Raw genomic sequence first — 15,807 nt, forward strand, 5'->3', positions numbered from 1 at the left:
TTCTGGAGCTTCACTCTGTGTGTCAAATGGTCACTTTTCCTAAGTGAATTGCCCCTTTCCTTTAGACATGTTAACAAAGAGGGACTCAAACATGCTCCAGACTGGAAAAGCTACAGATGCCACGCAATGACTGCCCAGTTTACATACAAATCTACAATTCAGATCTGTTTGAACACTGGCCTTCAAATGAACTACTGAGTCCAAAACCCCCAGATCTTGGTGCACGCTCATGTGAGCAAGTACTGCATGTGCGATCCAGGTCTGGATGTTGCAGCTTGGTCCCATCACTGTAGCCTTAGGGAGTCTGGTGAAGCATCTGTATAAGCTGGTAGGAAGCCACCCCCGAATCTGTCTGGGGTCTTTGGAGCAGATCCCAAGGAAAGGCAAGTCTCTGCCTTCGTTAGGTCTCACAGGGAGTGACTGCCAAGCGCTCACTTGTGGAAATGAAATAAATAACTCAAAAGATGCCCTGGGCAGAGGTGTGATTCATGACCAGAAGGGTCCTGGGTACCTCTGAGCAGCTTCCTTGCACACACCACCTCCCTCCTCCCCTGTGTCTGCAGCTCCTGCTCCATCCCCTATGCCCGCTTATGTTGCAGATCTACCTCTATGCTAACACAGTGGCTCACTAACAGCTTTGCTCTCTGTCCTCAGGGAAGACTCAAAATTGAATTTGTAGCAGTGACAGCACTGGTTTAAGATAAACCAGTTGGGATTTGGCAACTGCTCTTTCCCCAGGCATTTCCAGCTAATAAGGATTTTGTCACTGTGACTGCCCTCAGCTTTGCAAGCTGCTGCTCCACAATCCTCTGGGTGGGGGGGAGGTGTTTGCTTTCCCACACACTCCTAAGGCATTGCTTTGGATCAGGAAACTAACGGCAGTCCATGTCTCTCCTTCACAGAAAAGCGGCACAATGCTCGATCCCGGCTCCGCTCAGATGCGGGAGCAGGGCCGGCAAACAACAGGGGCAACGGAAAGCCTCCAGAATCTGAAGAAATTTAATAACCAGGACTTCAACCGCCTGCGAGCTCTGTGTTTGAGCCAAGGACTGCTTTTTGAGGACTCCACCTTCCCTGCTCACATCAGCTCCATCGGTCCCAACCTGCTCCCAGAGGATAAGCTGCGGCGAATACAATGGAAGAGGCCAACTGTGAGTTATGCCAGATGTGGTGTTTCGTAGCCCTGCTGCTGAATGGGAGCGCTGACGGCCAGGGGCTAAAGGCATTCACCTGGGGAAGGAGATATGTACTAAGCAGGGAAGTGGACCCCAAGGGGAATACTGGGAGTGCAACACTGTGAAGAGGGATTCTTGCTGTGGGATGAGTGGAGGGAAGGTAACGTCTGTAACATCGATGATTTCATTTGGTACATTTTTGTAGGAAGTTCGTTTCCACCTGTGAACCTGACTAGAACTAGTGTTCCCACTTTGATCTGCTTCTAGAGGACTTCATGCAAATCTGAAAAGCTGTCAAATTCTATTAAAGACCTCTGATTCCTGTAATCCAAACCACTGACTCAGCAATACCTATTTTAAAATAATTGGGACAAAGCATGAGATGAAGTATGTTTGTCTGCTGATTCCCAATTGCAGTTTAATAGGCAGTTGTCATCATCTGGCATATGGATGTTTAAAATGGGACATGGAATCACATACTCAGCTCTTTTATCCTAGGACCTATTTCAAGGAATCTTTCTATGGTCGGACTGTGCTGTATAGCATTGCTTTGTACAATTTGCTGCTGGTGCAGCTACTGGATTGGCCATGCGCTGCCCTTTTGCTGGGTTTTGCTGAGTGCACCACTAGTTCCTGGGGCCTTTGGCTTCCCTGGGCTGGAGCAAACCAGTTCAGGTCCCTGCAGGCAGCCCCCTGGGGTGTAGAGACAGTAACTGTAAGACTGTAGAGACAGGACAAGAAAACTAGAAAAGATTTATTTGGACAGCAGGTGCAAGTAGAGCAATGAGGGTATGCTGGGGCTTGCTAAGGCGGTGGCCTTGGCATAGCAACAGCAGCGACTGCTGCTAGCATAGATGTTGAAAGCCATGGCTCAGAGAAGGGAAGCAGGCTAGCCCAGGGAGCCTGCATAGCTGCTACATGTGGATGCCTGAATGGAAAGGCAGGAAGCACCAGCCCTGTTGTAAAAGGAAAGTGATGTGGTGCCGTATCAGATGGAACAGAAGCTGCATCCTGGACACCAACAGGGCTATGGCTGCAGCGTTGTGGTGATTAGGGATGGTGCCTGAGGCTTGAACTCCTTGCCTCCCACTGCTGCAGCAGGGCCTGAAAGCGTCAGAGAAATTGCATGTGCAGAGGTACAGGCACTTCCAGTCCGGGCTGACGCTTTATCACACGGCTTGTTAGGTGTGGAGGTGCTGGGTGCAGGTGTCTGGGTGTCCTCCGTGGAGCTGCTGTGAAGGGATCATTCTCCTCTGCAGAAGTAGCTCCTACTGCTGGCTGAACATCTGGGCTTCTTCTCAAGCAGCCTTGCTTCAAATCTGGGTCCAATGAGAATGCAGCTAGTGCTGTGTTTTTACCACCAGCGCTCAGCTTACGGGTTTGTAGCAGGTGGGGATAATCTATCTTGCAATAGGGGTTGGAGTAGAAGAGTAACTAAAAAATGCAAAGGAGAGGAGTTAGTTGGCACCATTTCCAGACTGAGAAAGACAAAGCTGTGATAACTAAGCGCTAGACTCACAAAAGACAAACATGGATATTACAAAGGACTCAGGGGCATTTTAAAGATGAATAAACTGGAATAAAATGTTATGATGCAGTTTTGTTAAGTACTAACGACCCTGGCGTTTTTTCTGTTTAGGAGTGTCAGAGAAGTGTAGGATTTTAAAAAGCATACAAACTGACTTAGAAACCCAAATAACCCTAATTTTGAGGTACTGCAGTGTGGGATGAATATCTCTTAGGATATTCGAGTAGTATAGTTATTTGATGTGCAAAGGGACTGATGTACTTTGTCAAAAGCAGAACCTGCGGCTGCTAGTGCTCAAAGTTTGTCAGTTGAAGCAGGTGTTGGAGAATTCTCTTCCATTTTGCTGAATCCATGAAGATTAAGCTGAAGAATAAAAGTTTTCATGGAATTGGTTTCAAAAATTTGTGGAGGTCCTCCCCTTCCCAGCGCTTCCCTTTTTAAGATTTTTTTTTTTTTCTCCAGCAATCGCTACACGGTTGCCATCATTGCCCCACCAAATTGATTGAAACCGATCACTTCGAACAATTTTCCAGAGCTTTTTCAGAAAGTAGCAGGATGAAAAGTCATTGTATTTGCCAGAGCTGCTCTCTGAAAAATTAAACTGTACCATCATGGCCCAGGGTTCACGACATGAACCTTGAAAAGCCTTTTCTTCTATTATAGATAGCATCACCAGCTGCTCTTCTACAATGTACTCAAATGACAGATGCTGAGACTGCCAACTCAACTGGCTTGTCCGGAAGAGAAATGCAGGATGTCAGTGCTGAAGAATTTTAATTTCTTTTTATTCTCAGTTTGACCAAAATTTCAACCTGTAGCTGTTTCCCGACCAGCCAGGCTTTTTGCTGCTAGACAAAATGCAAGATGAAGGACAGTGACACCAACTGCTTGGGGACTCCAACCAGAAGTTCTCAAACATCACAGCAACACCTGTGATATGTCACGGTGACACCAAAGCATGGCTTCCATATCCTGTCAGAATGAAGCAAGGGCAGAAGAAGTTGCTAAATAGCAGTAGTTGCTTTTGATTTAGAGAGCCGCAGATGTTTTGAGCCAAGGGTCAGGAAGTAAAGAAAATCATATTTGCATTTCAGATGTCCTGAAAGGCAAGTGCTGCAAACAGTTGCCTCTGGGAGTTAGTTCCCAGGGAAGAAGAGGGAAGGCTGCAGTATTAGGAGTGAAAGTGTTCCAAACCTGAAGTTGTTTAGTTGGGCACTTCTCACCTGTGAAGAAATGTTCATTAACTCTCAGGTCATTGCAATTCTAACTGTAAGGATACATGATCCCAAGTGTTTAAGCTACCTAAACTACTTGCAAAAAGATACCTATAATTTCCCAAAGGGAGATTGTTTTCTACCTGCGTACATCTCCCAGAGAGTGAGCATAGCTGCATCCTGCTGACAGCATGGCCAATTTAACCTATGTATGCATTTTTTTCAGCCTCCACCATTAGCTCCCTCTGACGTTAAAAAAAAATTGGCTTGAAATGTACTTGTGACAAAAATGGCATCTTGGTCCTGTTCATCTCTTAGCCTCCATCTTCTGAGTCATATAGTATCTGGTTATTTAAGCAGTAGATAGCAATTATAACTGCTGTCATTGTTCCAGATCCAATTGAGCAGTTGAGCAACATGCTGCTTCTATTTTACCTTGTACATTGTCAAGAGAATTGCCAATTACGTTCACAGTTTGGAGTCTTCATATCTGGGGGTAATGTATAAAGTAGAGAGAAAACAGCTCGATTTTCAGACAGCAATAGTCCGTGGCGACAGTCAGAAACAACTTACTTTGACTTGTAAAGCGAGCTGATTTGATATGGGAGTCCCTGAAGGGAGAGGTGGATCAGGAGCACCAAGACATCATTTGAAATGTAACTTCTAACTGTGCAGTAGTTGCAATTTCCCATCAGATGAGGGCTACTCCAGGCTGTGTTTTCATCCCCAGGCCCTCAGTCTCTGTCCATTGAAATGGGTGCAATTTGTAACAGAGATTTTGCATGTGGAACTTCAAGCATTACTGGAGGTACCAGATACAGCAGGAACTCTGCAATTAATTGGTCTTTTGGTTCACCCACAGTTTGGAGAAATCGAAGAGAAGTTCTATTTTAGACTGAGCAAAATATTTTCTATAGCTGAGCTTTTCTAAAAATTGGTCAAAGGGAAATTCTCCTCGAAGCATTATCACCGATTTTAACAACTGAGATGCTCCTTTAAAAAATGTTCAGAACAAATTCTTTCATTGTTTGGTGCTTTTCCTTCACAAAAGCAATTGAGTGGAACAGAGGAGGTCACAAAACGATTTGCTGTTGTTGAATACATGTTTTTAATCAATTAGTGTTTAGGCTAAAGATTTCACTCTGTTCAGATGACAATGCATAATACTATACAAATGCAAAAAGAAACTTTACTTTTAATAACATTGGTTATTTTTACAAACACCGTATGTGTGAGGGGAGAGAGATTACCATCTATGCAGCAGAACCGTGGCCCTGCACCAGGCATAGCCTACCGTTGTGCTTGATATGCTGCCCATTATAAACGTTAAGGATAGTCCCTGATCTTCAGCACTTATGCTTTGAAAGGCTAAAATGGGCAGAGGGTGAAGTTGCTGAAGACTTTTCTGAATGTCTTCAAGGTCACCTACTGCTGCTGCTGAAGCTGCTCACCCGTCATCTCTCGGGGACCCTGATGCTACCTTATGGAGCAAGGGGTTGCTGAGCAAGAGCTGTCATAAGAAGGTCCATCCCCTGTTTAACATAGGCACGTAAGGCTACCAGAAGAGAGGGAAAAGCTGTGAGGTGGCCAATGGAGGTTTGAGGGTCAGCATGAGAGAAATCCCTGAGTGCCTCTGGTGTGACTTGTAGGAAGGCGCATGGTGAAAGGACTGTCTGAAATAGCTAACATGGGTTTCCTCTGCATCATCGCAGCCTGTTCGTAGCATTAGGGCATGGACTCCTGGGTATTTGCCTCAAGTGTCTGGTGTCAGGGGAAGGGAAGAGGAGGGTCTACAGGTCCTTGAAAAGAAGCCACAGAAAGAGGTTGCTTTAATGTAAACTTGAGCAAGGGAAATACCTTGTTCCCCTAGCAGAGACTCAGGGAATTGTGCTACTGCACCTAACATCTGAAAAGCTTTGGCAAATGATACAGTTTGAGTCAACACTTGTTTGCTGGGAAAAGTGATTCATCATTTGATCCAGTAATTTTGCAAAAGGGCTTGCTCACATTTTTTCCTCTGTTCTTTCTTTCAGTGACAGAGTGCCTACCATGATTCTGCACTGCTTTTGATGATTATTTGTTTATTGGCATTTTCTTTGATTCCCAGAAATTTCTAGGAATTAACATCAACATTAAGGAATTTTGAACCCAGGAACTGACTAAACCAAAACGGACCCTTAAAAAATATAATTTTGAAGTTAGGATCTTTCTAGTTAGATAAACTGAGCTGGAGTTGCTACTGCATCAGCCTTGGCCTGTCTTTAGTTGAAGGGGAGAAAAGGTCAGATTTTATTCAGGCAAGAAATCAGACAACAGCTTGAAGTTAACCTAAAACTTAGCTCTAATAGCACAGGGGGGGGAAATGAAGAAAAAACTACCAAATAAAAAGAAAAAGAAATGTGGAATGTCACATGAGCCGTTTTAATAAAGCAAGTTACAGGAAATGTGTGGCGATGAGGGATAGTGCTGTCCTGTGCTGCCTGCAGGTCTGTCACCGTGGGGCTCTTCTCTGGCATGAGTCAAAGCCACTTGCCAGCTGTTCGTGGCAGAGTTCACAGCTTCAGTATTTCCCGAGGGCCACAAGGCCTTTGGATCCTGTTCAGTATTTCTCGTTGATGAAAATCAAAATCAATTCACCTTATTTTTGAGTGTGCGTGTGCAATCAGTGTAATTGAATGGGAGCAGCATTTCCAGGCTGCCATTGTCTCAGCCCTTGCCAACTCATCTGATTGCATCTGACCTCGACTCCAGAGTTCATATCTCTGGGCCGAGGAAGCTGCAGTGCGTCACCATTTATTACATCTGTCTTTCTGCACAGGCTTTAGATGAGGAGGGTTTATTTGCATAGCATCTCTGGGCTCCGTTGCTTTTGGAAAGGGCTGGTGGTTGGGGGGGAATGCATGCATCCCGGGTTCAGGGGAAAGCAGCACTCCTATGATGGCCTGCTGACCCACCTGCTTCCCCGTTTTTCAGACTGGGGAGTCAGCTAGCAGGATTATATGGCTGTGGTAGCCACGGGGGAATAGTTGGTAACACTGTGCCTCTTTAAAAACTTCAGCTTGTATTGTCTAGTCCAAATGGGAGGTTTCAAGAACTCTAAGGACACTGCCTCTCAAAGGCTTGGGGTAGACAGGGGTACCTTCCTTGTTTACCTCCCTTGTATTTAACTCCTTTGTTTGCAGCTTGTCATTGTTTTTTTAGCACTGAGCCACACAAAGCAAACGAGTTGCAGGTAAAATCAAATCTGAGCTGGTTTCTGTTTCTGCTGCTTGTTGGATACCAGTCTGTTCTCCAACAGGACTTTACTCTCACATTTGTGGGCTCCCCATCTGTGTGGATTCTGAGGACCTCATCCCTCCATTATGAGAGAGAGCTGGAGCAGAGCAGGGTTTTTTAAGCAACTGAGGCATTTGTATGGAAAACAAGCAATGAGGAATTGAGCTATTCTGCTGTAAAGCAGGGAATTGAGTTCTGGTGATGCAAGAAAACCCCTTGAGGTTAGCCTGGTTTTTCCTGTCTAAGAGAATGTCAAAGAAAAGCAGAATATGAGGTTTAAAAAAAAAAATAAATTAGGCAGCTTCAAGGAATCAGATTCTGGATTCCCTGGAGGTCTAAGAAACACAAAACTGTGGGTAGAGCCTCCACCCTGGGAAGTCCTTTAGCCCCAAATGTTGGAGAGTGGATGGATGTATGCAGGAGGAGCAAGAGTTTTGGCTTGCTCAGTTATCCTCTTCCTCTCCAAGCTGTCCGAGACGAGTCATCGCAAGGGGCAGACCTCCAGTGTGACCCAGCAGAGCTTATCCTTAGTTCTGCTCTCCCTTGTTACTCCAACTGTGTTATTTCTGTGTTAGCTATTCTGTGGAAGTTTCCTGTGGTTACGGGATGTATGATGGTGGTGTGCCTGACCCCTCCTCAGCGCACTGCTAGGAAGTGCCCTCAGCCTGGGCAACTGCAATATTGTGTTTGCTTCTTAATCCAGAGCAACACTACTACAGGCACAGCAGTGACGCTGAATTAAGATTTGTCCAGCTGAGAACAGAGTCTGGCTTTCAATCAATAGCAGCCTTTTTATTACTCTTAATTGGTGTGTGTTGAACAGGGAACACTGTGGCTCACGATGGCAGGATGTGTCAGGAAGGTGGAGCTGGAGCAGGGGGGAGCAACACAAGCGCAGCCAAAGGGAAAGATGTGGTGCTGTGGCAGGAACAAAAGTGGGGCTGGGACTTTACTGTAGGCTTAAGGTGAACTGACCAGGAGGTGGCTTTGCAAAGAGTCATCTCCTGCATCTTAGCCCTCAGTGGCCTTGTGCCTGCCTGCAGCATCATGCTGGGACAGTGGGGAAATCTGTGGGAAAGTGGCCATGGCCAGCCCACCATACTGAGCAGCAGCCTGCAGTCAGACTGGCTTACTCTGCCTATGAAGTCCCACTTCAGGTTTCCAATTTTCCACAAAAATGTCTGACTGTTTCCTTTGCATGTCTGCATGTGGCCTACAACTACACTAGTCACCTTCAGCTTCTTCTGGGGACATATTCTTCCTTAAAAATTTCAAGCAATTATAAAAAGAATCGTAGAGACAAATGCACGTACAGGGCACTGTCCTTCTACCTCTCAAATTAATTCTCAACCTTGCCCTTTATGTAAACAGTACTTCTGTAGTAAGACCATTTTTCTAGAGGATGAACTGGTTTGAACTTGAACTTCTCTTTTAGTTTGAATACATGCTAAGTCTTCAGTGGGCCAGGGAAAGCAAGTGATGATAGCTTTGTCCTGGGGGGATGAATTCAGGAGGAGCACTTGACTTGCAGCTCATATGGTTGCCTTCACTGCTGGACTCATAGCTACTGCGAGAAGAGACCACGTGCCTCCTTGATTTCCCTCTTCTTTCCCCCTCCAGCTAAAACTGAAAAGTCTCAGGGAAAACGCCACAAAGCCTCATCACAATTTGTTAGTGAAACAGGACACTACTTCTGGACAGACTTACAGTTAAATTTGTGTTTCTGTATTTGTCATGCAATTTGAGCACTAGTCAATAGTGAGGCTTGCACATTTAGTGTAGTGGTAACTACGTGCTGAACTGTGTTTTGCAATAATAGACAATAATTTCTGGTGTTTTATGACTGCTGTATTCTTGCCTTTGAAGGAGGAGGAACTAATTTGAGACTTTCTTTTGGCTGAGAAGGCCCAGATTTCCAAAGCACTGCACCCATCACAATGTGTCCTCTCTAAGTTCTTTCAGAAAACCTCTGTGCTTAGTTCAGGCTCCAGGCAGCATCCTTCAAGGGAACTGCCATTCCACCACTGACCAGGGGTTGCACTCTTCCAGAGCTCTTCGGAGTATCTGGTCTTGCAATTCCCTGCTGCTGCCCTCTCCTGCCTTTGCTTCAGCTTCTGCTTGTCCCCTGCCCTTCGTGGCTCACACCCAACACTCCGCAAGGTGCCTGTGCTGTGTGCAGTGCATCCTTTTGAATCGTGCCCATGCTGCCTCTTTTTCTCAAGCCTGCAGAAAGGTGGCTACACTCAGAAGACCAAACCTCTTGTTAAAACCTGCTCTGCCATTTCTGACCGAAGTGCACGCAGCTAGGGGCGCTACTGTCAGTTTGGTGGGAATTCATCTTGCATTTGCTGCGTTTTTTCTGTAGAGAGACAACTGCTGAGCAACCCCTTTTCCATGGCTAGTTAAACACTCTGTGTTTCTTTCCAGTTATTTCCCCCTAAATCTGTGAAGAATACACCTCACTGGAAGCATAGCTCAGTGTGTTGGGGGAGGGGGGGGGATTACAGTGAAAATATTTCACTTCAGCTCTTCTTTCCGATAGCCACCTTAGTCTGTATGCACAGTCAAGGCATGTTGGCTGGGCCTGACTTCAGATCGTGTATTTTCTGGTTTTAGACAAAACCATTGGTTTCTCTCAGCAAGGAACCCGCTTAATGGGGTGGGCAATAGAGTATCTGCTGAGGCATCTAACGGGCTGACTTTTCAGCTGGTCTCTGTAACAGGCTAGCAGGATCCACAGTGCACTTAAGAGTTTTATGGTCCCAGCACAGACTAGAGCATCAGCCCTTTCCTCAGGAGTCCCATAAGAGCTGCAGCTGCCTTCCCATTAGTTTCAGATTCGTGTTTCTATATGGTGGTTACCGCCACGGCAGCCATGCGCTGTAGCATAGCCATCAGAGCCTGGCCACCCTTCCTGGGGCAACTAAGACTTCAACAGCCTCAGAAATAATGGGGTAATAAAAATACCCATTCATTTACACACTTGTTTTTCTGGGATGGCTATTGGCAAGTCAGACACACACAAAGGCACAGGATAAGTTCAGAGCCTTGTCATGCAAGTTACTCTTTCCTACATGTGGGAGGTTTTGAATTCACCCAGGTGAGAGCGGTAAACTGCTGTCAGGGAGATAGAGGCAGGGAGAGGGTAAATCTGGGACAGATGTAGAGAGGAAAGGAGAAGGGCTGAGCGCTGCTGCTTCCCTGTACAATGACCAACCAATGTTGCTGGTGACCACCACTTCTTAGGCCTGCTCCCATGCTATGGGTAAATCTCTTATTGGAAATTCCTGAAGTCCTGAGATAGGTGTGGATGGCTGCATGAAAGCATCTGTCAAGGAAGATGCCTGCCCAGGCTGCTTTCCCTGGTGTCAGCAGTGCTGTGGGGAAGCATGATCTGTCCGCCAGCCTGGAGCGGTGATGTTGCGTTGCATCTTCTCCTGACAGGGAAATGTCTTAGAGGGGTTTGATCACCGTGAAGCCATTTCAGAAAACTGACAGCATTTGCTAATGCTGAGCTCATGCAACCGTACAAGTCACGTTGTGCGCTGGTCTTACTTTGTGCAGCATGTCAAATCAATTGGGGAGAAGAAATGCCAAGGCCTGCTTAAGGAAGAGCTGCTGTATTTTTTTTTTTCTTACTCAGATGTGTTTTTCTGCCTTTTACCTCTTCATTTTCTCAGGTGCGTGATGACTTTCCTATTTAAGGCTGATTGTTCTTTCAAAACAGAGCCTTACCCAGTTGGGGTGTGCCAAGGGTTACTCACAGGGGATGCTCGGGCCATTCCTACCTGAGCACTCAGATATCCCAGACCAATAGCAGACGCGGGTGGGAGAATGTTTCACATCTCTGCATGCAAGACCAAGCTCTGAAGTGTTTCTCCCTTCACTGCCCAAGCAAGACTCTCAAGGAATGCAAGGAATATCTCCCTGAATTAAAAATCAGTCAGCCAGGCCTATGGGATTTCGCAGCCAGAGATTAAGCTCTCTTTCCACAGCTTCCTCACCAAAAGTGATGAAAAGCAGCCTGGGCTGATCTGTATTAGTCCTGCATGGCAACACAAAAGGCTCAGAGAGTAAAACATTCCCAGACCCAGTGCAGAGCTGAAGTATAGACCCTGCTCGAGTTTGCTTGGAAACCTCTGCATCTCTGTCCTGCTGTCCCCCTGGAAACTGCATGATTTTGCAGCCAGGCTCAAAGCCCTCTCAGAAAGGTACTGGTAGCATTAGAAAAACCCAAATGAAAACTCAGTGAGCACCCAGCCACAGGTCCCCATCCCTAGGAATAGCTGAGCAGACTAAAGAAGAAATACCTGAGTATCTCCTCTGGTTTTGTTGGTGGCAGGCAACAAAACATCAGGCTTGAGACAAATAGTTTTCAGCTGTAGAAAAGGTAGGCAAGTAAGGGTCTTTAAGGGGCAGGAACACACGGTTGGCAAAGGATGAGTATTCATACTGTTCTTTGCGTTTTCTTTCCTCCAGGAACTTCAGAGAAATCCTTATTTGATCATAGATGGAGCTAGCAGATTTGATATCATGCAAGGAGAAATAGGTAAGATCATATTCCTATTTTGGAAAAGATTGGCACAAAGCAGCAACCTGTGATGGCTTTGCTATGTTTTGAATGCTCGGTGAGAAGACGTGGACCGTGGTAGCCGCAGTAAACAATTAGTGCAGGTCAATCCAGACTCACACAAGTCCACACACAATTTATAGCAGATATTTAGCAGGATTCCTAAATGCAGCAGCTCTAATCCCTGTTACTCATATATGGCACCTGTACTCTACGTATAAGAACAAGCATAGAAAGGGAAGTCCAAATGAGATCAGGCAGATGCTTCAAGTACAAGGGTCAAACACAGTTTGGGGTAAGTACGCACAGTTCCAACACGTTTAGGACTGAGTTTTCTTTTCCCCCCAATGTCTTCATCTGACTCTCCGTGTTTTCCTTCCCATTGATATTTCTGTGCATCTTCTCCGATACTTATCCAGACATGTGTCTGCACCCTGTATCAATTCCATCTCCTTCTCCTGGCCCATAACCGTGTTTGTCTTTGGGAGCAGCTCTACTCCCATGTAGAAGGAAATGTCTTCCCATTTCTCACCCCACTGAGAAGTATGAAGATTTCCTAAGCAATGTTCTAGATTGCAAGTCTCAACATGATCATAAAAGACAGGAGGACCGTGAAGTAGAAAAGGATGGCTGGGTGGCATCAGTGTTCCCATAGACATTGCTGGTGAATACTGGTAGTGGTTCAGCATTTTGGGGGAGGAAAGGGAGACAGTAGAATATTAGTTGCTTTTAAAAGGCTTGCTCTTAGATGTTGAAGTCTATTCTCCCAAAGAGTTAGTTACAGTGCACAACTGTGAGTAACTGAGTGAATGTACCGGATTCTTCCCTCCCTTCAGGTGACTGCTGGATGCTGGCTGCCCTGGGCTCCCTGACACTGCAGAAGCAATTTTTGGAAAATGTTTTGCCAAAGGACCAAGGATTCCAGGACAACTATGCTGGGATTTTCCACTTCCGGGTATGTATTCTCTGCTGTATTGATACTGCTCGGGCTTGGCCGATTGGATTATACAGGTGTCCAAACTGCAGTCCCAGTTCTCAACTTACTTGAATGCTTTGGTTCTTCAGTGCTGAATCCCAGTTCAGAATTTTGCAGAAAATCCCAAATTTTCTAATGATTCCTTGTGCTCCAGGTGGCACCCCTTCAGGGAATTTGAAGCCCTTTTCTGAAAATTATGACTCCAGAGGTACAAATACCAGCTGTTCAGATAGATTTGAGTACATATATGTTTTAGATTGCATTCTGGTGTCCGCTTTGATTTGGACAGGTTGTTATGACTGTCGGCACACCTACTTGGACTCATTTTCCATTTCCCCATATACTTCATCTTGCCCTTTTAGCTCGTGGAAATGGCTTGAAATTACTAATCCCTGGAGACAGATCAGAGGAACAAGCTTTTGATATTTTGAAGAGAGATTTGTTTCAGAGGGAGGAGCAAGGCTCTTTAGTAAATCTCACGTTCTACCAACTCTTGAAATTCTCTGAATCTCCCAGGAGGGTGACTGGGATAGTAACTGGCAGGCCTTGTTTGCTTGTATCAGTCGACCAAATATCTTGTAGGATTAGAAGCACTTGCAATACCATTAAGGTCCAGAAGCTAAATTGGATGTAGAGAGAATCAGTATATACTTGGCCATTCATCATCCCCCTTTTTCACAAATCTGTTTTGTTATACACAGTTCAGTACCAAGCGAAGAGCTCTGGCAGTGAGACTTCTTTGACCCCCTGGAGCTCTGATGGAGCAGCACCAGGAGGATTATCTTGTGGGCAGTCTAAATTTTGCTCTGTTCCTTTGCTCCTTGGAATACCAGATGTTTCTGTCTTGGCCCATTTCCAGCATGCAGAGGTGCACTGTATGAGATAAACCAGCTGAAAGGATACCAGTCCACTTAAAACACATTAAAAGGATGCAAGCTAGATTGTCTTTCATGAGAGCTTGGAAAAGATTAGTTAGGAGCAATCCTTAAATCTTAAGCAGTATAAATACCTTACAGTGTTTGAAAATGTTTTCCCTGTCATCTCATCTGCAAATCAATGCAACTGTTTCTGGCTTTCTTTGAGCAATAAACCCCTGAGAGAGCTACTCTGAATAGAAATGCTTCTCAGCAATGCCTTTCAATTATTCCATCAAAGATATTTTACTGCCATCCACAGGCTAAGCCACCAGTCCCCGGTTCAGTGAAGAACTGCAAAAAAAGCATATCATATGCTAATATAAAAATTTTAGTTTATAACTTTTTTCCACCTTTTTGGATCTGGAGCACGTTGCCTCTCGGGAATGCAAAGGGCTGCTCCAGTATTCATACAAAATACTGGCTGTTTGGCTGCAAGAGTTAAGGGTGTTAAGCACTTCATCAACTGTAGTTAAGATGAGTGACATTTTTCTCTAGGGAATAATTACAATGACATTTTTCACCAGGAGTTAAGTTAGTCCTACATTTGTATAGGAATCACTTTGTCTTCCACAGAAACTCTGATGCCTCTGAGGCAGCATGTGCCACGCATTGTGACAGTGAGCAGCAGCAGCTCAGCCTGGGTTAAAAACCAGAAATATTCTGCAGGGACTACAAGGGGTTATGGTACAGTGCATCAACGTGAAACAGGGGGGATCTGCCCCGAGCATTAGTGTCCCTGCTCTCAGGAAGAAATTGATGAAATCTTTAAAGGCCATGAGTGGTCAAGACCTCAGTTTTAGAATACATCTAAAAGGTACCTTCTAACACCATGCAAAAAAGAGTAGTTGAAAAGCATGGAATTTTCACCTTGTTCACTTCTCAAACTGGATTTCTATAAGATCCCTGTTGAAGGAGGTAAAAGAGAGGCAAAAGAACAGAATAGCATTCCCCCTCTGATCAACAGCACCCTAGTGTGTTGTTGTCATCTTGCAACTGCCCATTTCTTTTTCCTTCTCTTCTAAGCCCAGGAAAATAAAGTCCTGATTTAAGAGGCTCACCACAAATGTGGAAATGAAGAACATCCCTCTTTGCAGCCTGCCTAAATAGGGATTCTTTGTTTCATTTACTGTCATGTTCCCAGCTGCAGTACTTTAAATCCTGAGCCTATACAGAAATTTCATGAAGCCAGACTCTCATGTCAAAAGGTGAAGATATCAGCCCTCTCTGAAGGCATGTGAGGCTTCTCCCATAGCACTTGCACTCCCAGAGCATCCTAAGGCTTTCTGTGAGGGTTTCTCATTCCCATTGTGACTTTTTGTGTCCTTGTGAAATCTGATAAGCCCACAATCTGAAAGTCTGTGGCAGTCAGGACGACTCAGCTCTCTTTATCCAGCTGAAGAAAAATACAGAGCTGTGTTCAGAAGGTCTCCAATCTTGAGCTCCGTACCAAAGATGACCAAGGAAGTTGGCTTTTAGAAAAATGCTGCTCAGTGGGTTTGGACTGCATTAATCTCCACAGCCAGTTCCATATTGTTCTCCTTGTTTACCTGTTGTGTTTGCACATGAAGCACCATGGGGAAGGGTCACACCTTTTCTCCATACAAACCTGCTGCCAGGTGTTGACTGGTGAGAGGAGAGCACATCAGGTGACCAAAAGGACAGCTCCTTTTGGACTGTCCTTTTGCCTGGCTGTCTTTCGGGAAGAGGACAACCATTTGCAGGCTTTTCCTCCATCCCCATCCTGCCAAAATCAAGCAGAAAGCTCAAACCACTCCTGGAGCTCAGTTCAAAGCCCAGCCCTGCCACCTCTTGCCACCACCAATGTAGAAGTGAGAGATCGGGGTAAGGCAGGGCATAAGAAGGAACAAATCTGCTTTTGGCTTAGCGGACTGTAAGCTGCTTTGCTGCTGGGCAGATCTGGTCTTGTGCTTTTCTAACACAACAGCTGATTTTGGGGTTTTTTCGTTGAGCAAAGCTGTTGAAATAAAATCATGCTAGACTAAATCTATTGCTGGCATACTTCCACTGGAGTCCTTAGCATTACTGCAAATAGGAACTTGGCCTCTTATGATTGTGAATCATGCTAAGCTACATTAATCTGCTAATGACTCTGGAAATGGCTCCTTCAGTTTTTCCCCACAGATCTCTTTC

General features: G+C 45.3%; 1 protein-coding gene across 1 annotated transcript in view; it reads left to right on the forward strand.

Moving 5' to 3' along the window:
* The first annotated feature begins 914 nt into the window (after nt 1-914).
* Nucleotides 915-15,807, forward strand: part of CAPN13 (calpain 13) — a 43,643-nt gene continuing 28,750 nt past the window's right edge. The window contains exons 1-3 of the mRNA XM_009881969.1: nt 915-1,151; nt 11,673-11,742; nt 12,600-12,718. Coding sequence (XP_009880271.1) covers nt 915-1,151; nt 11,673-11,742; nt 12,600-12,718 — 426 coding nt within the window. The remainder of the gene's footprint in view (nt 1,152-11,672; nt 11,743-12,599; nt 12,719-15,807) is intronic.

This window comes from Charadrius vociferus, unplaced genomic scaffold (genome assembly GCF_000708025.1).
Source record: "Charadrius vociferus isolate BGI_N301 unplaced genomic scaffold, ASM70802v2 scaffold610, whole genome shotgun sequence".
Taxonomy (NCBI): domain Eukaryota; kingdom Metazoa; phylum Chordata; class Aves; order Charadriiformes; family Charadriidae; genus Charadrius; species Charadrius vociferus.